This window comes from Diplodia seriata, assembly GCF_021436955.1.
Source record: "Diplodia seriata strain FDS-637 chromosome Unknown scaffold_3, whole genome shotgun sequence".
In the NCBI taxonomy this organism is placed as follows: Eukaryota; Fungi; Ascomycota; class Dothideomycetes; order Botryosphaeriales; family Botryosphaeriaceae; genus Diplodia; species Diplodia seriata.
This window is the reverse complement of record NW_027117310.1, coordinates 750,577-774,437: the sequence shown is the minus strand read 5'-3', so window position 1 is coordinate 774,437 and position 23,861 is coordinate 750,577. Positions and strand designations below refer to the sequence as shown.

Below are 23,861 nucleotides of genomic sequence, written 5' to 3'. Positions count from 1 at the left end.
TCCCCGTAACCTGCCAAAGAGATCCAGGCTGATTTTTGGTATTCTCCCAATGCATGCATGCACCAATGGCCCTTAAACTGGAAAAGCGTTTTCGTAAATCTCTCCCATCATATCCGCCCTTTCATCCGTCCCTCTATGCGCTGCCGTTCTGGGTAGCAAGGTTGCCCCTGACACCACCCTTGCCGCCAACCTCACGGACGACAATCTGCACGGCCAGGTCGGCACCGACGTTGATCTGGACCTCGACCTTGGCGCCCTTCTTGACGCCCTTGAGGGCAGCCTCGGCAAGGACAGTGCCGGCCTTCCAGACCTTGGAGCGAACCTCCTCCGGCTCGTCATCCGAGTCGACGTCCGAGTCATCCTCGTCCTCGTCCTCGTCCTTCTTGGCATTGCCCTTGGGCTTAGGCTCGGGCTTCTCGACCTTGATATCACGGATACCCTCGCAAATCTTGACGAGGACATCACCGCCCTCACGGGGAGTAGCGATTTGAGCAGTGCGCCTGACCGGAACAGGAGTCTCGGCATCGATGAGCGGGCGGAAGACACCGTGCTCCTCCGACTCGGAGATGCAGAGGACGCCGACGGCCTTGGAGGTGTGGGGAGCAATAGTGACCACGGCGTGCGTGCTCTGCTCAATATCCTCGGTGTCAAACTCCTGGATCAGAGAGGCCTGGATGGCGGCACCACGGGCAGCGAGCTCAGAGGGGTTGATGGAGGTGGTCGAGGTGGCGGGAGCCAGGACAGTGGTGCTCTCGGGGAAAGCGCTCTGGACGCTGCGAGCGATCTTGGGGACGTGGCTGGAGCCGCCAGAAAGGATAATCTCGTCGATGTCAAGAACGTCCAGCTCGGCCTTCTCAACAGCGTGGTTGATCAGACGGGTCAGGCTGGCAATGTGCTTGTTCGCCAGCAGCTCGAAGCGGGTGCGGTTGATGGTGGCAGTGAAGTCGACGCCATCGGCCAAGCTCTCGACGCTGAAGTTGGCCGATTGGCCGATGCTGAGAGACTTCTTCACGGCCTCGGACTCGAGCTTCAGCTTAGCAAGGCTGCGGTCATTCTCGCGAGGGTCGGTCTTGTGCTTTTTGATGAACTCCTTGGCGAAGTAGTCCATGAGGACCTGGTCAAGCTGGGTGCCAGCAACCTCGTAGTCGTGGAGAGTGGCCAGAACGCTGTACATGCCGCCCCTCGAAGCGATAACGGCGACATCAGAGCGAGTTCCACCAATGTCGGCAACGAGCACGATCTTGTCCGAAACCTTGGAATCGGGGCGAGCATCGTACGCGAGAACGGCAGAAACGGGCTCGCTGATGAACTGGAGGACCTCAATATCGGCCTCCTTGGCAGCCTTGGTCAGGGCCTCCTTCTGGTGGTCGGTGAAGTTGGTCGGGACGGTGACGACGGCGGCGTTGACGGTCTTGCCAAGGTAGTCGGAGGCAGAGTTCTTCAACCTGCGCAGGTGCCTCGTGGTGATCTCAGAGATGGTGCGCTCATTCTCAACATCCTCCTCGCTGTCTCTAACCGAGAAAGAGATGGTATCCTCGTGCTCCTTAGGGTGTGCAGACTGGTGGGCAGGGGTGGGATCTATCGACTTGAAACTGCATTCGCGGTCAGCGCTGTGCAGGAATAGCGACAGGTCGTCAACCTACTCCTTGCCAAGGAAGTCTCTGAAGTAGGCAACAGTGTTCTTCGAGTTGCGGACAAGCTGTGCCTTGGCCTGAGTACCGTGGAACTCCTCGCCAGAGACGTAGGACAGGATGGTGGGGATCTGACGGTCTGAACGGACACTCGTTAGCGTTTGTGTTTGGCGGCGGGGTATGCATGAGGTCCATTACTGACCTCCCTCCTCGTTGGCGATAACCTCAGCCTTGCCCTCCTGCGCGGTTATTAGTATCCAGGAGACTCCGAACTTTTTCGATTGCGTGTCTTACACCGGTGGTAAAGGCGATGGAGCTGTAGGAGTTGCCAAAGGAAATACCAATGGCAACCCGCTGCGGGGAGGTCTCTTCGCTCATCGTGGCGTATAGGGTCGGCGACTGTGTGCGGTGCTAAAGTCGAGGAGTTCTGAAGGGCCCGACGAGACTGCGGAAGTGCAAAGAGGGTTGTGGGTGCGTGCGGGCGGCGAGGTCGAGTGCAGAGACAATGGGAAATCGCGGCCGAAGTTTTTTGGAGTCGGATCAACCCCGGCTGAATTTTGCCGCAGGCCAGAGCATCTTTCCATCCATTCTGCAGCAACCTCCGCCCGCCGCTCCACCCCGCGCAAACACACTCCGTTGCAATTGGCCGCGACCATGGCTACCGACGTCGTCCTCCCCGGAGAGGAGCTGCCTGCATCGCTCCTAGAGCAAACCCAGAACCACAAGAGACCGCTCATGCTTGGCCCCGGCCTACGTCACATTCCACCGTCGACCATAACCACCACTGTCGCCGGCTCCCTCAGCGTTGACAGCCGCAAGAATGCCATCTGGGTTGAGCGCAATGGCGGTCGTGTATGCTCTCCTCTTCATAGCCTCCGGCGCGAGTCCACGGCTCTGATTGCTAACTTGGCGCTCAGTATGTGCCCGCTCAAAACGACCTCGTAGTCGCAACGGTTCATCATTCGTCGGTCGAAATGTACGCTTGCACGATAACACCGTACACTCCCCAAGCCACCCTTCCGCATCTCGCCTTCGAAGGCGCCACGAAAAAGACTCGCCCGCAGCTCGCGCCCGGCGCTCTTGTCTACGCTCGCGTCAGCGCTGCCAGCAAGCACATGGAACCGGAATTGGAGTGTGTATCGGCAACAACGGGAAAGTCGGACGGACTGGGCCCACTCAAAGGAGGAATGCTCTTCGAGATCAGTCTGGGTATGGCGAGGAGGCTGTTAATGCCCACGGGAAAGAAAGATGCTGGTGAAGGCGGTCCGGGCAAGGTCATCGTGCTGGATGAGCTGGCGGAGAGGGTTCGTTTTGAAGTTGCGGTTGGTAGGAATGGAAGGGTGTGGGTTAGCAGCGAGGAGGGTGGCGTCAAGGTCGTCCTGGCGGTGGGGAAGGCGCTTACGCAAACCGATGAAAAGGCCCTGGGCGTCGAAGGCCAAAGAGATTTGGTTGCGAAGCTGCTGAAGGGACTATAGAAAAAGGCTCGGGAATGGGCCTCTGCATTGAGATCTTCATCATCACGGTTGGGCGACGGCGTTGCAGGTATCGGTGCATTTGAAGGGGCATATGGGTTCGGGTTACGGTCAGAAAAAGGGAAAAGCGATTGTGAACTTTCCCACCAGGAAGTATACTCGAGGACTATCAAGAGTAATGGCACCTCTGGATTCAGCATAATGCTTTCATCTCCCATGTGAGCGAAAGCTCGATTTGTCGCCCGTATCAATAGATCAAGGTACGGAAAGGAAAACTATCCAGATACATGGAAAGGATATCTCGCCGCTCGGTGGGAATGACCATAGTTGCCAAACAAACACTAGGTCAATATTACACCAATTACAGGAGAATACCCAATGTAGGCGTGCAGGCAATGTAAATCCCGTCTCAATTAGTCGCCCAGAAGGGATGCCATCACTTTTCCACAGTGATTCTTAGCAAAAGTCGCTCGTACTTGCCTAGTCGTTTTCTTGGGATAGATTGAGCAATCTAAGCTTTAGTAGGCGGAACCTGTACTGCCTACAGCTCCGTTGGTGACTACTTGTGCGCCAGCGATGTAAGACTGGACCCGTAGATCCACCACTGAGCCATAACGCTATGGAAAACCAAGGTAGCCACATGCAGGACCCTACGAGAACCCCAGTTCACCTTGGCTTCGAGGAAATGTTTGCCTTTTGCTCTTTTACCCCGGAAAATGCCGTAGCGGAAAATGCCCCTACGGCAACAATACAGTAAATCAACAGGGTATCATGTCCCACATAGCCCCCAAATAACTCCATAGCTCCATATTCTTTCTGAGTTTGCACGCTCACACTTGCATCTCAAGGGTTGAACTGGTGCGGCGCTGCCATGCTCATCCTCAGCTGCCTCTCCCGCTGTTGCGCCTGCAGCTGCAACCGGTCCACAGCATAGCTCAATCTCTCCTTCTTCTGCCGCAGCTGCTTCACCTTGAGCTCCTCTCCAGGAGCCAATCCATCGGCCGCTGATGCCCTAATTCCTGCTCTGCTTGTGCTTCGAGATCGCGACGCCGAGGGTTCGTTGTTGTACTGCGACAGGCGACCTTCGTTGAGTTCACACTTAGCAATGAGAGACTGCTCGCGGCGCTCGAGTTTATCGAGGTGATTGGACACGCGGGAAAGAAGGTTCTCGACTTCGGGCCGGATTTCGGAAAGCAGCGAGCGTTGCGCGTTGTGTAGGTCGGGCTCAGAGATCAGTTCGAAGTGCTGTGCGAAGGGTCAGACGGCTTGATGTGTGTAGCGAGAAACAAAGTGACCAGTAGCGCATAGGTAGAGAGGCCGTACGCGAGTGGCATGAAGAACTTTGGACATGCGGGGAAAGTCGTTGACTCCGGTGTCAAGGATGGAGATGGATGAGTCCAGCAGCTGTATGCTGGATCGAAGCGACGAGACACAGCCTTGAAGAGGATTTGCCATGATTCCAGATGCTAACAGGTATGCGACGTTTTATTCGATGCTGCGTGGTGGTCTGACGGTGACGAGCTTGGTTGCACTTGTTTTCTTGGTGGTGTTTACTTTCCGCAGTTGCGGCGGTCGTCGTTCCCCGCTGTAAAAGCAGCGAGGACTGGCACCAAAAGCGGCATGGACTTTTCCCTTCCGCGCGTGCGAAGGTTCTTGGCGCAACAGCGCCGACTTCGACCTCATCGCCCGCCGACCCAGCAAAAGTCAAGCTCGTCCATCCGCCAACCCTCTCGAAACCACCGCGCCACCACCGCCATCCGTCAAAATGTCCCTCCTCGGCAAGAAGTGGCCTGCGCCCGTCGGTACGTCATCACCGCTCTACTCTCACAGCAACCGCGGGCTGTCAATTGTCGCGAAACCACCAATGCTAATATGCACCCGTCAATAGCCAAGCCCATGGCTCCGTTCTACGCTGCCGGTAAGCATTGAAGCCCATCAGAACCGACCGAACCCAATCGCGACCGAAGGCGGCTTGAAGATCGCGAGAATTCGGACAAGCGCGAACTGGAGACTTAGCAGAATGGCTGCTAATCTGGATATCATAGGCCTGGTCATCCTCTACGGCATCAACTCTTTCGCGAACACCATGCGTAACAGTGCGTATCTTCTTTGCTTTCCCGTTGAAACCAGCGCATTGTGCTCTGCGCTCTGGTTTCGTCTCAGGGTTCCCCTAAGCCGCCTCGGCCTTTCCCCACTACTCCAATGAGAGGAGCTATTGGCTAACCTGATGGAACCCGCAGCCGACGAGTTCAAGAACGACCCCCGCAACGGTGTCAAGGCTGCCCACTAGATCGACTGAGCAACAATATCGGCGGGTTGAGGGGGTGTATAATACCCATACTAGATGGAGAAAATGACCCTATATTGAAGCCCACGGTCGCATCGCGGCTAGACAAATAGTCAGAGAGCAATAAAGACTCTGCTGAACAGCTTCCGGAACTATTTGGTACCTTTGGTTCATTCTGCCGGCGGAGACCGGAGATAGGTCCATACATACGCCATCGTCATACTGTTGTGCTCGGCAGATTGTGAGAAGTTCCCCGCTCCCCGCATACTCGTGTGCTCCGCCTCATCCTGATCACCTCATTCTCTCCCTTTGTTTTCACCGCCGGTTCCATCCCTGATCATGCTCCGCGGTCGACGAGGGGCCAGGCAACTTGTGAAACTTGACTTGCAAACGGCGGCGAGCGGCATGGCCCATAATATGCATGCAAGCTGCGGTCCCCAAAACGTGGACCCTCTGAACATCGGCCCTGGACCGACGACGATTGGCGGAACGTTGAGATCTCGAACTCTCAAGTTCATGCAGACTGGTTCTGCGACCCCGGGCGCTACCCGATTTCTTCGTTGAACCCCGATCCCTGGTACCCGTAACAGTCCCAAGGCGCGCAAGGCAAATCCATAATCCAGGTAGCTGACCTGTGAGGATACGCGGCGTGGCTGATGGTCAGTGGTCTGCGCTTCCCAGCCTTTGAATTGGGCGAGGGCCGTTCCGTGACATGCGCAGACGCGGTTGCTACGGCGGCAGCCAAGCTGGTCGCCGATCTTGGCGCGAGTAATTCGGGGCCGGGTTGTGGAGGCGGTCGGGTATTTGGGTATGCGCGGTCATGAATGGCTCTGGGGAATGGGCACGTGTGACGTGTACAGCAGCGGCTCGAGCGGACACCATCTGGAGCAGCCGAGCGATGGTGGCTTGATCAGATCAGAGGCTGGATATAGGCAGATGGACAGTGCGATCAATATACGACTGGAGTAGCGAAAGTGGGGAATGATTCGCGCGCTTGTGGCTGCGGGCGCCAGAAGCGGAAAGTCACGATAGCAGGTATAGACATCGGCGATGAAGTATCAATATCACCTCGCTCGATCACCAGGCACTAGTTCAAAGGAGCAGCGCGCGTAACTCGGCAAACTGACTGGGTGTTGTTTTGCTTTTGACGCCTGAGCAGATGCCGACGTGCCGTGCGTGATCCGGTATCGAACGACGGCCGGCCGGCAAAGAGATTGCTTAAAGACATGGCCGATGGCTGAGACACGCTCCGCTGCAGGCTACGCCAAGAACGGGGCTTGTGTGCGATCGGAGCTGTGACGCACGTTAGATCCAGTCCGCCTGTGCAGTTTTGGTTGCTGCGGTCTTCATGCCGTGGGCGAAGCGACGTCGCAGAGCGCATGACATCTGTGCAGTAATCTACATTCAAGCTCCCGATTCTGGATACGGAATCAGCAGGCCGTCCGCTCATTATCAGGCGCTCGTTATTTGTGCTACCCGGCACCGGAAATCACGCGGAGGCCGTGCGGGACCCTTAGGCACGGCTGTCATGGTTGGGCTTCTGGAAGGTTGGTTGTGGGGTGGCGTAGAAGGCCGGGACTGGTGGCCGGCCGCGGGAGAGCAGGTCGGCTTTGTGGTGCGGCCGAAAGCGGGAGACGGTAGGTAGTTTCGAATCACCTCCGTGGACAAGCTTCTGCGTTTAAGGGGCCGGCGGGCGGGCAGCTTCTATAAAAAGGGATCCGAATGGGGCATGCAGCGACGGCGTGCATGGCGGGCTGACGCGAATCTGAGCTGAGCTGGGGGCGGCGGCAAGGGAAGGCCGCCGTCCGCGCGGTGGGTGGAGCGGCAATCACTGCGCGGCGCGGATGACGAATTTTGGCCGTCTGCGCCTGTTTTTCACGGCGGTGCGAACAAGGCACACCGAGACGCCAGCCAGATCCAGCCGCCCGGGCTGCCGGGCGCAGCGGGCAGAGCGGCCAGCGCAGCCCGACGACACCGCCATGGCGCGCTGCGCTGGGCGGCGAGAGATTACTCGCACGAACGAAGCCTCAACAGGGGAGCAGTGGCGGGGATGGGGCATGAACGTCCCAACGCCTACCCACGGCGCAGGGCGCAAGTAGGCGTCCTTTTTGCATTTGCCGGGGCACAGGCTCTTGGCCGTTGTCACTTTTGCGCCCTGTGCGTGCAGCCGCGCTTATTCCCTCTGGCCTCTTCCGCGGCGCTCTAGTGCTGCACCACCTGACGCGCCGGCCGAAGCGACTGCCTATGTGAGCGGTCCACCTCCTCGCCCTTTCTCTCTACACTTCCTTCTTGGGACTTGCCCATCGACTGTGTACAGCGCTGCACCTGCGGCTTTCTTTCTTCGCCGCCCCCGTCTCCTCACGCCCGCCCCAACACACGTGCTGCCTTCTCGCCCGGTCGGGCTTCAATCCCACTGTCCCCACTCGCAAACACGCCGCAAACCGCGTCAGTAAGTGACTCCCCGCTGAGGCTCCCACTCCGTAGCCGCCCGCCCAAGCCCAGCACTGCAAAAGCTCCTCGCTCTTCGCACTGCCGCCCGGCGCGCTACCTTCCCGCCCCCTCATCTCGCTCCACCGTCACCTGCTCGGCCCTACGCACACCGCCTAGCTGGCAAAGCCTTGCTGACCGGCTTTCTCATCCGCAACAGGCTGGACTTAACCCCACGACCATCGCCAACCGCCAACCCTCCCCCTCCACCACACCATCCCACCCGACTGCTTTGTCTGGCAAGTAGTCGCAACGAACAATGACGACCATGGTAAGAGCCCCCCTGTCCCTGCAACCTGATCAGATCGCTCCGTCCGCTGCAGCGCGCTCCGCCGCACGCCCAGCCAGCCCGAGCCTCACCTGCAGCTTGCCACCCGGGCAAAATCTGAACGCACCTAACAACCTCGTTGCAGGATCTTCGCGTCGGTAACAAGTACCGCATTGGCCGTAAGATCGGTAGCGGTTCTTTCGGTGACATCTACCTCGGTGCGTTTCCTCGCCGCCCCCCGCCGCTCTACTCCTGTCTGACTCCCTGCTAGGTACCAACATCATCTCGGGCGAGGAGATCGCCATCAAGCTCGAGAGCGTCAAGGCCAAGCACCCCCAGCTCGAATATGAGGCTCGCGTCTACAAGTCGCTCGCCGGCGGCGTCGGCATCCCCTTTGTCCGCTGGTTCGGCACCGAGTGCGACTACAACGCAATGGTGCTGGACCTCCTCGGCCCCAGTTTGGAGGACCTGTTCAACTTCTGCAACCGCAAGTTCTCGCTGAAGACCGTCCTGCTCCTCGCCGACCAGCTCATCTCCCGCATCGAGTACATCCACGCCAAGTCGTTCATCCACCGCGATATCAAGCCTGACAACTTCCTGATGGGCATTGGCAAGCGCGGCAACCAGGTCAACGTTATTGACTTTGGTCTGGCCAAGAAGTACCGCGACCCCAAGACTCACTTCCACATTCCGTACAGGGAGAACAAGAACCTTACCGGTACTGCCCGTTACGCTTCCATCAACACTCACCTGGGTGTTGAGCAGTCCCGTCGTGATGACATGGAGTCCTTGGGATACGTTATGCTGTACTTCTGCCGTGGCTCCCTCCCGTGGCAGGGCCTGAAGGCTGCTACCAAGAAGCAGAAGTACGACCGCATCATGGAGAAGAAGATGACCACCCCCACCGAGGTCCTTTGCCGTGGCTTCCCCAACGAGTTTGCCATCTACCTGAACTACACCAGGTCTCTCCGCTTTGATGACAAGCCGGACTACTCGTACCTCCGCAAGATCTTCCGCGATCTGTTCGTCCGTGAGGGCTTCCAGTACGACTACGTCTTCGACTGGACCGTCTACAAGTACCAGAAGAACGCCCAGGCCATTGCCCAGGCCGCTGGAAACCAGGCCGGTCCCGAGGATGATGACAAGGCCCGTGGACGCCACGTTACCAACACCGCTGCCGCCACCGCCGGTCAGACAGCCGCTACCGGTGCCGTTACCGACAAGCGCCGTGGCCCCGTCAACCCTCGCGAAGGTGGCACCGGAATGTGAGTTTAACGATATTATCCATCCTTGTAAGGGCTCTTTCCTCTGCGGCTTTAGTGCGAAGACGCCTGGCGCGGGGGGTGTATAAATTTCATTACTAACACAGGCATGATAGGCAACTGCGTTCTTCCAAGCGTGGCGGTGCTGATCAGTACCAGGCCGGCTACTGATGAATGACTGAGACAGCCCGGGCTAGGCATCATCAATCATCATCTCTTTTCGTGACATCAGTCGGAAGGCGCGGTTACTCTGATGGCACAGCAGTCAACATCGGGAAACGCGGCCTCGCCGTCCTTTAATGTCCGCATCAATGGACGGCGGAGACTTTTGTTCGCTCTCAACTCCTATCTCTTGTTTGTTCGGTTTGCTCTTATTAGACCGATCTCGACCTCTGCTCAATCTCGGCCCGTCAGCATCCTACCTGGCAAAGGCACCCCGGTCGGTCTTGGTGCTCCACGCTTCGGGTGCGCCGGCCGGGTCTTTGGCATAGTAATCATGCACGCTCGCATCAGCGGCAGTGGGAAGGTATCGCACGGGGATCCGTAAGGATGGTTCATCTGGCAGAAGGCGAGTTACGCTCTCGACAAGCTCGGAAACAGACGACTCCCACCGTCGGACGGACTGCCAACACGACACTGGTCATATCCTGCTATGGGATTCTCAGATTGCACTCATCTCTTTTTTCCTGCCTTGACTGCAGCTCGACTAATTTTCCTTTGCACTCTTTCCTTGGGCTTTTTCTCTTTCCTTTCTATGCTTTTCTGGTTCGATGGTCTGCAAATTTCCGGCACAGTGTCTGCTTGTGGGGAGGTTTTGAGTTTACATCAGGGGACGATCACAACACCAAATTGAAAGACAGGTTTGAGCTACCTTGAAAGCCTGGGACGGAGGAGATGGGGGGAAGTATCAGCGGGTTTGGCCCGGACCAAATGCTAGCATGACTGATACCAACCGGCACAAGTTGGTGCTTGGGCGGAAAAACAGTTGAGCGACGCTGAGGAAAGACCGGCCTGTTTGAGAAGTGTCACAGAGAAGGAAACAGTTACTCACAATGCTCTCTTTAGTCAATCACAGAATCGGGTTTCTTTCTAAAATGTGTGATGCACGGTGACATGTGACGAAAAGGTCCGAGAATGCAGAACCGTTGAAAAGACCGTCCGAGCCGTTGCAGCCTTAAATTTAGCGCCTCCGGACAATTAGTACGTAGGAGCAAAGGGCGCGATTCATGTGCCGTGACTGTAGCTGGCGGACGATGTGCTGGCTGACTCAAAAAGCTTAACAAAACTCGCACGTTGATTTGTCGCCACAACCTTGGGATCCCAAAAAGAATCCGGCCAACCTCACCTCTGCCGACCTCGGCCAACAACGCTGCTGGAAGATCCATTCTTCTTCGATCTGGCGCTCAGATTGCCCATCCTTCCGGCCAATTCGGTCCTCCGCCACAGGACAAGAAGCAGCAATGCTCTCAACACGCCCGCTGCAGTCCATCTGCACCGCCTGCCGTTCGAAGCTGCGCACCAGCGCCACCGCAACGTGGTCCGCGAGCAGCAGGGCGAGCCTGCACAAGCGCATACGACTGAGCGCTCCCCCGCCAACGCACTCCTGCTCACCACATCATCGCCGCCACTTCTCCGCTTCGACTCGAGATCGCAACGAACAGTCCTCTTCGACGAGCGCCGACAACAACAACAACAACCACGATGACCCCGCCGCCACCGAGCCGAACGAACAAGGAGAAACGAACGTAGCAGAAGGAGAGGAGGATATCGGTGCGAATAATAGCGAACAGCAGCAACAGCGGGCCCAACAAGAGGAAGGCGAGGCGGAGGAAGCACAGCACGCGAAGCCGACGTACGCGCAGCTCGAGACGGCGGCGCGCCAGGCGCGCCAGGCATTCGGCGAGGAGCTTCCCGAAGCCCTGCTATCGCAGGAGGAGTTTGTCGTGTATGAGCGCCTGTACGGCGCGCCGCTGCGGATAGCGCCCGAGGAGGTGCTGAGGGCTGAGGCCGAGGCCGAAGCGGAGCGGCTGCAGCGCCCGGAGGAGGTCCTCGAGGGCGAGAGGATGGCGGATACGCTTTGGGTGGAGGGCAAGGACGGGAAGCTGGAGGAGGTGGAGTACTATTATGGGGCGGCGGAGGGCGCGAAGGCGGCGGAGGTGCTGAACGAGGATGAGGTGTTGGCGGAGCAGATGGAGGCGATGGAAATGGAGGGAGAGGAGGGAGAAGAAGAGGAGGATGATGGGCCGACGGGGGATCAGATCAGGACGCATCCGTTGACGTTGATTGGGAGGTTTGCCACCAGACCGACCACGCTGCAGCTGCCGAAGAAGGAGTTCATTGAGCCTGTGTCGGACATCCTGGCGGCGGCAAATAACAAGCATCTGGCGGAAGTGTCGTCACGGGTGTTCGGGGGCCATAGGCTACCGCATTCAACGGCGACGCCGCGGCCGATGGGCGGCGAGCTGGTGCAGAAGCCTATACCGTTGGAGCCGTCGCAGCTTAGCATGTCGCCGATGGAAGGAGATTCGTATCTGGCGGCTGTCATGCCCGGCACGTATGCCGCTATCACGAGCATTCTCGTCGAGGTTCGCAAGCGTCTTGGTACTGAGTGGATTGAGGGTCTCCTCAAGAAGGAGCATGGTCCTCTTATCCTCGACGTTAGCTCCGGCGGTGCTGGCGTTGTGGCCTTGCGTGAGATCCTCAAGGCAGAGTGGGAGCGGATGCAAGAAGCTTCCGGCTCGTCCCCAACGGCCGCTCCAACTGGAAAGGCATCAGTCATCACCGGCTCTGATACGATGCGCCGCCGCGTCGCTCGCTTCCTCGAGAACACGACCTTCCTCCCCCGCTTGCCCGACCCCATCCTCCCCGGTGAGAAAGTCGGCCCCAAAGCACGCAAGGTCTACGACATCGTCATGGCGCCGCATTCGCTGTGGTCGATAAAGGAAGACTACTTGCGCAAGGCCGCCGTCCAGAAATATTGGTCCCTCCTGAACCCAAACGGTGGCATCCTGATCCTCATGGAGAAGGGCCTTCCGCGCGGTTTCGAAGTCATCGCCGGCGCCCGCGCGCTGCTGCTCGACAATCACATTGCCAGCCCCGGCGCCACGCACGTTGAGACGCAGCCCCTGAACCATCTCGACCCGACGAACAAGGCCCGCGTTTCGAAGAAGGAAGAGGGCATGATCGTCGCGCCGTGCACAAACCATGCCGGCTGCCCAATGTACACGATCCCGGGCATCAGCAGGAACAGGAAGGACTTTTGCTACTTCAAGCAGAGGTTCATCAGGCCGCCGTACTTGCAGAGACTGCTGGGCGCGAAGGATAGGAATCATGAGGATGTGCAGTTCAGTTATCTCGCTGTACGGAGGGGTGACGACATGAGGAGAGGAGAGGATCCCGTGCTGCAGGGCGAGGAAGGGATGCTCAGGGCGTTCGAAGGCTTGGGCGATAGGCATCGCAATCCGTTGGAGGAGTTGGACGACGTCGACGATGCGGAGCTCGAGGTTGCCGCGGGCGCCGAGGCAAGCGAGTCCGCAGCAGCTGCTGCTGCTACGGTGAGCGAGATCGAACCGGCGATCGCGCAAGAGGAGCAAGTCGTAGAGGAAGACTACGGCGAGGCGACGAGCCTCACCCTCTCCCTCCCGCGCATGATCCTGCCGCCGCTCAAGCGCCGCGGCCACGTCATCCTCGACGTCTGCACGCCCGCCGGCCGCCTCGAGCGCTGGACGGTGCCGCGCAGCTTCGGCCGGCAGGCGTATCGCGACGCCCGCAAGAGCCGGTGGGGCGACCTGTGGGCGCTGGGCGCGGCGACGCGGGTGCCGCGCACGGTGCGGCTGGGCAGGAAAGACGAGGCCGGACCCGCGGTCACGGACAAGATCATGGCGAGCGCCGTGAGGGACGAGGAGAAGACGAAGTTGAGCAAGAAGGATAAGGCGAAGTTGAAGCATGAGAGGGGGAAGAACTGGAAGAAGGGGAAGGAGACGCGGCGGATGGAGAGGGAGAGGAGGAATGTGGAGAAGGAGGCGAGTGGGGATGACGATGAGCTTTGGTAGTGTTGTAAAAGTGGTTAAGGTGTATAGGATCTCGACTCTTGGGAAGAGCACTTTTGCTGGCTTGATTTGCTGGGTAACGGTCGAAAAGAAACGCCACTCTTATTGAATATCATGTCCTATTCTACTTGTTCCAAAGACAGATGTTCACCAAGGAATACTCCTTATTCAGACGAAAGCGCGTGTACAGAGTCACACTCAAAAATTCTTTCCCCGTGTCTATCTCGATGTCCGTTCCTTTTGGTTCGAATGCCTCAACAGCATCCCGTATGTCCTTTTCCCGATTCGACGAGGGTAGCACACCAATGCCGATGCCGCTTTGACTGTAGCCAAGGAGCAGCGTGAAGGTTGTCATGTCACAACCTCTCAAGATGAACACGACGGCTATAACCCCAGTTTCTTTTTCGTTTGCGAAAGAAAAGGTGCTCACTGTTCCTTCCGGTAGCCATTCGCATTCGCCGTTATACAGCCTTGGAGGTACAAATTCTTGCGATATAGTGGGAAACACTTCAGTGATCATCCAGTTGCATCTCCCTTTCTTAAAAAGCCGATGATCCGGTCCTGAGTTCAATTGCAGGACATGCTCCAAGTAACGACGTGGGTGAGAGTGCGCATCTTGACGGACGTATAGAGTATCAATGAACTCATCCTCGGCGGCTGGGTACTCGTGCCACATGTGCGTATGAATGCGAGCATACTGCTGCAAGAAACCTATCCCATCCCGCTTGGTGTCGTCGAGTTGCTTGAGATGCACCGCTAGTAGTCCGTATCGTTTGTGGGGATATGAACAGCCAATAGCTGCAGTACATAATCCTTTGCCTATACGTTGAAGCCAGAACGATATGCGCAAGCCTTTGTTGGTCTTGGTGAAGGGCTCGAGATGCATAAACTGGTAGTAGGACTCGATATCACCCGACTCGGCAAAGTTGGCGGGACTCTTCGCAAACAGGCCGGACAAAGACCAGGGAAACGCGTCCTTGTCGAGCCACGCGAACAAGCTTTCGTCATCCGTCTCCTTCATGATTTCTTCTTGCAGCCGGGTGAAGGCCTTTTCACCCTCTCCATAGAGCATTGGCATGTTGACGTTGAAGAGGCCCATAAGGCAGTAAGCGGTGTCCTCCAGCCTGGAAGTTACGCGTTTTGAAGCCCAAGACATCTTTTGCGCGATGCTGACAGAGCTGAGACGCTTTTCATGCGTCAATATGCCCGCATTGATGCCGGTGATCCTCGCCAACATTTGCCTGAGTGTAAGCTTACTACCCAGCTTGTTCCAGCCTTGAGAGTAAAAGATCACGTCCCCAGGCGCTATAAGCTCCTGCAACGTCCAACCCCTTTTGAACCATTCGCTGTTATCGAAGGCGTTCCAATCTATACCGGCGTCGCTGGGGTCCGGGACATTGAACAAGTACGCGTAGCATACCTCGGCTTTGCTGTACCAGGCGAACATGGAGTTGATGGACTCAGAAAGCTCCGCGCTGCTGCTCTTGTCTATGCAACACGTATCGATCCAGATGTAGTCGTATCCATCGGAGAGGGATTGCTTGCATGCCATCTCAAGCTTTTCGTAGCCTGCCTTCTCCTCGGCTCGCCCACCGGGCTGGAGGTCTTCATAGAGCACTTCGCCGTTGCGCCATCGGTGGGAAAGAATGCTGTACGGAGGGATGTCACCATCCGCGAAAGACTCGAGGCATCGCTTGCGTGCGTTGAGGAGACGCATACTTCGTGTGGAACCAGGATCTGGACGGGGAAACGATGGAGTCGCGCAGAGGCGTTGCACAGCGGGTATCTCGTCGTTTTCCCCTCACTGATTTCCTCGGCCTTGGGTAGACCAGGGTGCTGCTGCCTGGAGATGACGTACGATTGGACTGATTGGCCCGCATATTGGAGTTACACAGAATACTTCATGCGCCCTGTCACATGCGTCTGGGCTAACTAAAGAACGACCTACTCAACTTCACGAACCCCCTTGGTTTTTATCCTCGCTCTCCTCATCACCACTCCTCTGCCATCGCGCACACCCGCTCAGTCCCCCCGCCCACGGCCAGGAACCCTCACCCCCTCCTCCACCCTCACCCCCACCAACCCGCTCCCCACCACCTCCCCCACCGGCGCCACAAATGCCATCTGGCTCCAACTGTGCTGCAAATTCCTGCCCCCAAACACAAAAACCTCGAACCTCCCCACAAACTCCCCACCCACCCACACCCTGCTCCCCCCACCCACCGCATCCGTCGCCACCACAATCTCCACTTCTTCATCCCCTTCACCATCACCGCCGATCCCGTCGATGCGCACGGCCTCGTGCGTCGACGTCGTGTCGTTGACCCAGATGCGCCCCGGCTGCCCCGGATCGAGGTCGAGCGCGGACGCGGCGGAGACGCTGCGCAGCGGGTAGGGCCAGCCGTCGGCGGTGGTGTAGACGAGGGAGCCGTCGGCGGCGAGGGCGAGCGTGGTGTCCGGGCCGCGCAGGGCGAAGGGGCCGGTGGCGGTGAGGTGGAGGGTGTGCGGGACGCCGACGCTCCCTGATCCGCCGGTGTTGAGGGCCGTGGTGGAGTTGGCGGCGGCGGCGGCGCCGCGGGTCCAGGAGAAGAGCGCCGCGGAGGAGGATGAGGCGTTGGTGCTGCTTGAGGGGGAGGAGGAGGGCTTGATGCGGCGGTCGAGGTTCTGGCCCGGGATGCGCGGGGCGAGGGCGTCGACGGAGGGGTCCAGGGTGATGTTGGCCCCGCGCGAGCCGCTCCACGCGCGCGCGCCGACGAGGGGGATGCCCTGCCGCATCGCGTAGTAGGCTTCCAGTTGGGTGGTGGCGTCGGGCCCGTTGTCGTTCCAGGCGGCGAGGATGGCGCCTTTGTTGCCGCGCGCGCCGGGGCCGAGCTGCTGCGTCGTGTTGACCGGGTTGTAGTCGGCCGGCGTCCATTGCCAGTTGGGCTCGTCGGCGAAGTTGAGGACGCGGGTGGTGTTGAAGAGCTGCGGGTACGGCGCCGGGCTGATGGGCATGTGGTCGTTTTTGAGCGACATGTAGGCCCACCAGTCTTCCGAGTTGATGAGGGAGTAGCCGTCGGCGTGGAGCTGGACCGGGTCGGATTGCCCGTATTGCCAGTGTTGGATGATGACGTCCTTGGAGATGGTGAGGTTTTCTGAAGGCTCCTCGGTGCCCCAAATCCGGATCGTCTTGTTGGACGTGGATTGGATGAAGGAGGACATCTCGTTGACGAAGCCGATGTAGTCGTCTGCAAGGGTCGAGTCGTACTCGTCGGCGCCGATGTGCACCTCTTTCGTCTCGAACCATGGCAGGAATTCGGACCAGATGCGCTTGACTGTTGGGATGGCTTCCGGATGGGATAGGTTGAGTAGGTCCTTCTTGTCGAGCGCCATTTCAGGCTTCCACTTGGTCAGATACAGGCAGTGGCCAGGCGCTTCGATTTCCGGGATCACTGTGACTCCGTGGGAGGCGCAATGCTGCTGGAAGTCTGAGAAATCCGTGCGCGAAAGTGTCTCGTTGGGCCGCTCGATGATGCCGTGCAAGGACTCGTCCTCGGGCAGAAGCGAGAAATGCGAGTACACTTCGTTCCAGGTCTCGTTGTGGCCACGGTTTAATGGGTAGTTGTCGCTCAGGTGATAGTGGAACTCGGAGAGCTTGAAGAAAGACGCGTATGTGCACAGCTCTTTCAAAAACGATGGCGCATAATACTTTCGGCCTGCATCCAGCATGAAGCCTCGAGTGGCGTAGGCCGGAGCGTCGACGATATTGGTGGCAGGAATGGTGCCGTTGGAGAGAAGCAGCTGCTGGAGGAGGGTACGCGTTCCCCACCACATGCCCCGGGCTCCTGCGCCGCCGATGTAGACACGATTGCTGGATATGGCGAGCTCGTAGCCTTCTTCCGTGGGAGTTCCATCCTCGTACGTCAACTGCGAGCTGTTGCCGGTAAATGCGCCAAGAAAGATGCCGCTACCATTGCTGGGGATGCCGTTGACTTTTTGCAGAGTCCAATTGGCGCCGAAAAGTTCATACAGTTCGTGTTGGAGCGTCTCTGCGAAATCGAGGGCGGAAGGTGGAATCAAGGTCAGCCCCTGGGAGTCTGCAATGGAAGCAAATGTGTTTTCGATATAGATGGACTTTGCGGCTGATGCGAGGTCGAAGGATCCGCCGGCCAATGTGTCGTCTGATATCGAACTCGCTGGTGGAAGCAATTGAAGCCCGCAGGCAAGCGATGCCGTGGACAGGAGTACCGCAAAATTCCTCATGGTTGCGGACTAGCGGTGACGTGAGAGGCACTGGCGCGTTTGGTTTTGTACCTCATTCCAGGGATGCTGATCATTTCCCCCACTCCCCGCAAGCCCGGCTTACATTAACCCTGTCACCGTGCCGCTTATCACCGCTGCTACCTCCTCATGCAACCCCAAGCCCTGTCCCGCCCTGATGTGACATCCTTGGCTTGCGAGAGCATTATCGAAGGCCGATTGGAAGTTTTGTGATGCCACTGAGTAGTGACGGCCCAGTTCGATTCGTGCTGCTGAGGCGCAAGATCGGCAATTTCGGTCACTACCCGAAGCGGTATCCTCGCTGGGACAAACAAAAACTCGTATTCACGTTAGTGGCACCCCTGCACAAATGAAGGTAGCAGAACAGGAGCTCTAGTCTTGAGGTCAGGTTACATGTCAAGCAATTAATCCTATGAAAATTCAAAGGAATTTTTTTAGGATTGCACTGATAAGCGGAGGGTTCTCCTGCAAACACACATGGTGGAGGCGGCACTGATGACTCGGTTGTTCTGCTGTAACACGAGAGGTTGTAAGCCACGCGTGCTGGTGAGAGCGAACGAGAAAGAGTCAACGTGGAAGACCAAACACCGGTATAGGGAACGAACTGACAAAGAGCAGTGGCACGAGAGTGTGGATGTTTTTGATCTGCACCAGGCACATTGCAATTGCAGCTTCGCACAATGCAAGCCACTCTAACAACACGTTCACTATCGACGCGTGCACGCTCCCGTGGGTTGCTTTCTTGATTCCGATAATCTCTTTGAGAGCTTTCATGTATCTTGTGAAGCCGGGTAACAAAGGCTGTACGTAGGTTGCGTACAAGCACAGGCAGACAGGTAGTGATAATGGTCACGATATCTGTTTCCTTTGCTGAAATGGTTAGCGTATGCAATAGCAGTACAGCAACGGAAGCCATGTGTGCTCAATCTTTCATGGACTGGCGAGGTCCGGTGCAAGCAGGTATGCACCAAGGGCAGTATAAATAGTTCTGTAAGTTACAACTCCTTCACGACACAACAAGTGGAAAGTAAGAACACCAGCCAAGTATTCCAAACCTACAACGCGAGAAACCACCTTTACCAATACAAATATGCCTATCAAAAAGCGTAAAGACTATCCTGCCGAGAAGGATTCCCTGAAAATGTGGGTCCAAGGCGAACAATATACGGGGAGCGCAAACCAGTGGTTTCGTAATGGCACTTGGGAACAACCGTATATGCCTCGAAGTTGGGATCACCCAACGATTGCCGAGAGGCAGAGTTTTAAGCAGCCGCTGGAGTATCATACCACTGCTCCCCCTGGATGGGTCAGCATGAAGGACAGAAGTTCGTAGCTTAAGCAGGGCATCCTCAGCGAGTCTAGACTCGAGCTCTTGCGGTGCGGCAGCTACAATCAGCCGTTCAGTTTGTTGTACTGCATTGGTACAAACTAGTGTATGAATAGCCAAATGAAGTAGCCATGTTTATTTTCTTGTCTTTCTTCAACCGTACCAATGTGCTGGCAATGTCTTGTGATACCAGCACCTTAGAACGCAGTGTTGCGTTGGCTCTAGTAGGGTTGTCCCTCTCAGCCGGGCGGCCTTTCGTTGTGGCCGCGGTGTATTGCGTGGCGCCACATTGTTTTTTCGCTGTGGTTGAAGAGTTGGAGAGAGGTGGAGCTAAATAAGGGTCTTTGTGAGCACAGACCATCTGTCGTCATTCGCCGCCGGCGCCGCGACGCTCTCACGCATCCAACACCCCAGACTGCTCTGCGCTTCTCCATCTTCCGCTTCGCCCATGTCGACAAGGCCCCGCGTGTGATACCGCTTCTGGATCCTCCCCGGCGCAATGAGGCTGGCAAGCCGCCCTGCCCAGCTTCCACCCGCCGACCACAAGCAGGCAGAGCATTTGCCCGATGAGATCGTCCTCGAGATCCTGTCTCACATCCCGCGCACCAAGGAGTCGCAGCCTGTGCTCTGGGCTTTCTGCCTCGTCAAGCGCCAGTGGTACGATGTCGCCGTCTCCCGCTTGTACGAGGACCCGTGGCTGGAGGGCTCCAACTTTGACCCCTTCGTCAAAACCATCTGCCCGTCCAGGAATCTTCACGTCAAGAATAGCGAGCTCGCCGGCCTCGTCCGTGTCCTGAATCTCAAGCACATCGTCCACCAGAGCAACAAAGCCACCACTGCTCGCCTTCTCGGTCGCACCAAGTCCAGTCTCGAGACCTTCATTGCCCCTCAATCCGCTTTTGCCATCAACTGCTTTGCCGCCCTGTCAAAGTGCACAAACCTCCGTGTCCTGGACCTTTCGCTCATCTTCGAGGCCGTCAGCTTCTCTACCCTTGCGCAGACGCTCCAGAAGCTTCCGAATCTCAACACCCTCTACTTCCCCCGCTCGTCCAGCGATAGCGCTTCCTTCGATGCCTCTACCATTGCCTGGCCACCCATCGAGAGGCTTTACTTGAGCGGTAGCATTGAGAATCATTTCATCAGGCGTCTCCTCAAGGACGACCTATTGTCGTGTCGCCTTCCGGCTTCCCTGAAGACGCTTTCAATCACCCACTGTCCGCGTCTTGCCACCCACGATCTCACCTCGCTTGTCCGCGCTGTCGGCCCGCAGCTGGAGGCGCTGACGGTCGAGAGTATCCGCGGGCTTCGCGCCAATGCCATGGATCGTGTCCTGGACTTCTGCCCACGCTTGAAACTGCTCAGGGTGTCTTTAGACTACGTCACCTTCATGTTCGTTTACCGCGACCAGGAGGATGAGGCGCGGTTCCTCAACCATCCTTTGGAGAGGTTGGATCTCACGGATTCCGGGAACATGGGCTGGTCGCTTGACCCTGATGAGGTCCTCAAGGCAGGCGACCTCGCCGATGCCATCCAAGACGGCACAATACCAAACTTGCGAATCATCAGGGTATCCATGTCTGCGCTGTGGCATGTTGACGATGCGGACGAGATGAGGCGTCTTATCGACACTATGGACGACACCTTCAACAGAAGGAAAGCGGACAATCCCGAATTGGAGAACAAGGTAGTCGGTGTGTGGACCATGGAAGATTGACACCTCTACTCTTTTATCTCTAAAGTGCCCGACAAGGACGATGAAGTGCCGTAATGTACAGCTCTGTCTCGGCTTTTTGATATACAATGTATTTCCCCATTGACACGAAAAGCCTCGGTAAGGTGTTCTTGGAGTAAACAAAGGCGCATTGAAAGGAGTAACTGTATTTGGAATTACAGCTGTACAGGAACGGTTGAGCTTAGGTGTATTGTGAGCCCTCAAGCAATGGCGTTCCGGGTGGTCGGATGGAGCATTACCGCGATTGGGCTTGGGTGCATTACGGTGTTATTATTTTCAGGCTAAGATATGAGAGATCAAGTAGTTTGGAACATCGAGGTTAGAAACCGGAAACTGCTTTGGTGAATGAGCTTGACAGGCAGCAGGCAGGCACGGCAGGCTGCGCGCGAGTCAGTCTTATCGATAAGGATCTGCCACAACTATTGTCCCCATCGCGTCACTTCGTCTTGCGCAGGCCCCAACTCTTCTTCGCCCCATTTCTCTCCTCCACACCTCGACTCTTGGACCTGCAACACTGCGACCGACACCATGTCCACGCCGCCCGCAAAGCGCAAAAATATGGCTGTCACAGCCGACGGCGCCCAGTACAACAAGCGCCAGCGTCCGGACAACTACGCCACGCTGATGGCTATGCCGGCTCCGGCGCCGCCGTCGCGCCACCCCAATGTGAGCAAGCCTGGAAACACCACTGTCAAACACGAGGAGGAGAACGTAAAGGAAGAGGAGATCAGGGAAGAGGACAAGAAGAAGAAGAGGACTGTGACCAAACAGAAGCCCAATTTGTGGAGGTGGACCAAGGACGGTCCAGGCAACAATCCGACCATACGCGACCAAAGCAACAGGGGATTTGCTAACGGCACGAAGCCGCCTAAGGCTGCTCAGGATAAGCCGACTCCGACTCCGATTCCGACTCCGAGTCCGACTTCGACGAACAAGACCGAGACGAGTGAGGTCAAGGTGGAGCTGGTGGCTAAGGTGAAGAGTGAAGACACCAAAGACGAAGGCGCACGCAACGATGGCATGGAAAACAAGAAGAGCGACGACAAAGCCTCGGAGCCTGAGGCTCCTGGCTCACCGGTTGATGCACCCGAGACGCACTTCGCGACTTTCACGCCCATGGGACAGGGCAAGGTGCTCTACAAAAAGCCAAAGGGCGAGCAGAACAATGACGAGTCCAAGGGCAAGAACAAGAACAAGAAGAGGGCAAACCAGAAGGATCTCAGATATGGCCAGGCGTCTGCTCTGGACCTCGATGACTCTGCCAGTGACAACAGCGAGGGTGTCGAGGCGATGCGCTATCTCAAAGGAGTCAGGTACGTTCACAGACTCTTTGCTCTTGAAGCTGCTCTTGTTGACCTGCCTGGAGACTTGCACTTTTCTCCTTCCAGGACGAACGAGAATTCCACGCTCCTCACGATGCGCACATACAGTTTATGATCTACTGATGGTGAGTATACAGGCTCGAAGCCAATGGTCTTCCCATAACCTTCAGAGGCACCGAACCCAGTGACTCTCGTGCGATTTACAACACCGCTGTCGGCGATATGCGGGGCTTCTACGACGACGGCGCCTATGTCGCCCGCCCTCGCCTCATCGGGCCCGTGATGCCGCCTGGCTTCGCTGCGTCTGAGGCCTTTGACGAGGAAGAAGAAGAATATGAGGATGAGGATCAGTACATGGATGATGAAGAGTTCGTTGAATGGTAAGCAAATGGTGCCGTAATACAATCGAACTCACACTAACGCTTGTTCCAATAGGGTTGATGCTCAGCAGGAATACCACAATCGGTTGCTTCTTCGCTTCGAGGGGTTCCGCAATCTCATGGCTCAGACTCCGACCGAGGATCAGCAGGAGTCCCTCGACAGGTCTCGCTATTGCACTTTCCCGAGGAGCCCACCCAAGGTCATGCGCCAAGCCGTCCGCCGCTGGCTTAGTGTTTTCACTGATATGCCACCCCACCCGGTTCAGGTCGCACAGATGGACTCTTACTGCGTGTTGAAGCTGCTTGACATTCTCAAGCGCAAGATCGAATGCTTCAAGGATGTTGAGGAAAACATAAGCCTCTGGATTTTCGCTCTACTTGCTAGGCTTTGCGAGGTCATTCCGATTTACTGCGACGAAGCCAGCATTGTCCGTGAAATGGCTCTCCGGGCGCTCATGGTACGCGTCACTTTCACGGGAGAGCACATTGCGGAGCTTGAGGACAAGGTTCCCCAGTACTACGCTGAGGACCAGGACTTCTTTGAACATGTGGACGCGGATCCCAGGCAGGCCAAGAAGCAAGAAGAGGGGGACGAAGACGGAGACGCTGCTCTGAGGAAGGCTCTGGAGGAGAAGAAGGAGCTTCTCATGAAGAAGGAAGAGCTTAAGAAGCGTGTTGACGAGATGCCTCGCATGATGAGCAAGCGCGAGGCCTTCGGCTTGTCGCCCAGAGACGCCAGCAGCGACGAAGACGAGGAAGGAGAAAAGAAGCCCGGCCTAAAGCAGGATACGGTCGAGTCTCAGGAACCTGCTTTTAAGAAGGAGGAGTCTGTTTCGGACCAGCAGGAGGAAAACGAGAAGCCCAACCCCAACGCCAACACGCGCACCACGCTCAACATGATCCTCGCCGTGGCCTGCGATGTCTTCGGTCAGAAGGACTTGTCGAAGTATTTGGAGATCTGGGGCGAGTACGATTACCCGGAGCCGTTGGCAGAGCAGATGGAGGTTCTTGAGCAGTCGGAATAGGAGGGCAGTCACTTATCCGTACGGCAATAGGTTATTCGTACAGCAAATGGCTATATCGCGAATGGTGGGTGTTTCTGCTGGCTTCATCCATATATAGCTAGCACACGACTTGGTGGCTCGCTCAGCAGGTAGGTACTGCCTTAGCTCATTTCCGTGGTGCTTCCATAGCAGATAAAATACCATGAGATGCGTTTTTGGGGCGTTTCGAATCGAAACATTGTGAAGATGAGATGCTAGGCTGGCTGATTTCTTGTCATAGGCCCCATCGGATGCAACACAGCCTGCAGCGGGGGCGCAGTTCCCAGCGGGGGCGCAGTGCCGCGCGAGGGTGCATGCGAGCTGGCTCTTGGTTTACTGGT

At 57.1% G+C, this 23,861-nt stretch overlaps 8 protein-coding genes across 8 annotated transcripts; 5 read left to right on the top strand and 3 right to left on the bottom strand.

The window, feature by feature from the left end:
* Positions 1 to 133: 133 nt before the first annotated feature.
* SSZ1 (Hsp70 protein that interacts with Zuo1p) lies at positions 134 to 2,009 on the bottom strand (the record flags this gene model as incomplete). The annotated part of the gene is made up of 4 exons (XM_066774449.1): positions 134 to 1,592; positions 1,644 to 1,770; positions 1,834 to 1,870; positions 1,926 to 2,009. 4 exons carry the CDS (start codon positions 2,007 to 2,009, stop codon positions 134 to 136), a joined length of 1,707 nt encoding a protein of 568 aa, XP_066634568.1.
* A 276-nt stretch (positions 2,010 to 2,285) lies between these two features.
* On the top strand, positions 2,286 to 3,106 carry RRP40 (exosome non-catalytic core subunit rrp40; the record flags this gene model as incomplete). Its single annotated transcript, XM_066774448.1, has 2 exons — positions 2,286 to 2,483; positions 2,549 to 3,106. 2 exons carry the CDS (start codon positions 2,286 to 2,288, stop codon positions 3,104 to 3,106), a joined length of 756 nt encoding a protein of 251 aa, XP_066634567.1.
* Positions 3,107 to 3,946: 840 nt separating this feature from the next.
* SPC19 (DASH complex subunit spc19) lies at positions 3,947 to 4,453 on the bottom strand (the record flags this gene model as incomplete). The annotated part of the gene is made up of 2 exons (XM_066774447.1): positions 3,947 to 4,348; positions 4,445 to 4,453. The coding sequence occupies 2 exons, from the start codon at positions 4,451 to 4,453 to the stop codon at positions 3,947 to 3,949; spliced, it is 411 nt and encodes a 136-aa protein (XP_066634566.1).
* A 3,683-nt stretch (positions 4,454 to 8,136) lies between these two features.
* Positions 8,137 to 9,414, top strand: HRR25 (serine/threonine protein kinase; the record flags this gene model as incomplete). Its single annotated transcript, XM_066774446.1, has 3 exons — positions 8,137 to 8,148; positions 8,291 to 8,363; positions 8,417 to 9,414. 3 exons carry the CDS (start codon positions 8,137 to 8,139, stop codon positions 9,412 to 9,414), a joined length of 1,083 nt encoding a protein of 360 aa, XP_066634565.1.
* A 1,453-nt stretch (positions 9,415 to 10,867) lies between these two features.
* RSM22 (37S ribosomal protein S22) lies at positions 10,868 to 13,459 on the top strand (the record flags this gene model as incomplete). The annotated part of the gene is made up of 1 exon (XM_066774445.1): positions 10,868 to 13,459. One exon carries the CDS (start codon positions 10,868 to 10,870, stop codon positions 13,457 to 13,459), a length of 2,592 nt encoding a protein of 863 aa, XP_066634564.1.
* A 121-nt stretch (positions 13,460 to 13,580) lies between these two features.
* On the bottom strand, positions 13,581 to 17,698 carry SLS55_002964 (uncharacterized protein; the record flags this gene model as incomplete). The annotated part of the gene is made up of 3 exons (XM_066774444.1): positions 13,581 to 13,840; positions 14,282 to 15,174; positions 15,660 to 17,698. The coding sequence occupies 3 exons, from the start codon at positions 17,696 to 17,698 to the stop codon at positions 13,581 to 13,583; spliced, it is 3,192 nt and encodes a 1,063-aa protein (XP_066634563.1).
* A 1,844-nt stretch (positions 17,699 to 19,542) lies between these two features.
* Positions 19,543 to 20,757, top strand: SLS55_002963 (uncharacterized protein; the record flags this gene model as incomplete). The annotated part of the gene is made up of 1 exon (XM_066774443.1): positions 19,543 to 20,757. The coding sequence occupies one exon, from the start codon at positions 19,543 to 19,545 to the stop codon at positions 20,755 to 20,757; it is 1,215 nt and encodes a 404-aa protein (XP_066634562.1).
* A 546-nt stretch (positions 20,758 to 21,303) lies between these two features.
* On the top strand, positions 21,304 to 23,502 carry SLS55_002962 (uncharacterized protein; the record flags this gene model as incomplete). The annotated part of the gene is made up of 3 exons (XM_066774442.1): positions 21,304 to 22,088; positions 22,235 to 22,477; positions 22,533 to 23,502. The coding sequence occupies 3 exons, from the start codon at positions 21,304 to 21,306 to the stop codon at positions 23,500 to 23,502; spliced, it is 1,998 nt and encodes a 665-aa protein (XP_066634561.1).
* Positions 23,503 to 23,861: the final 359 nt, after the last annotated feature.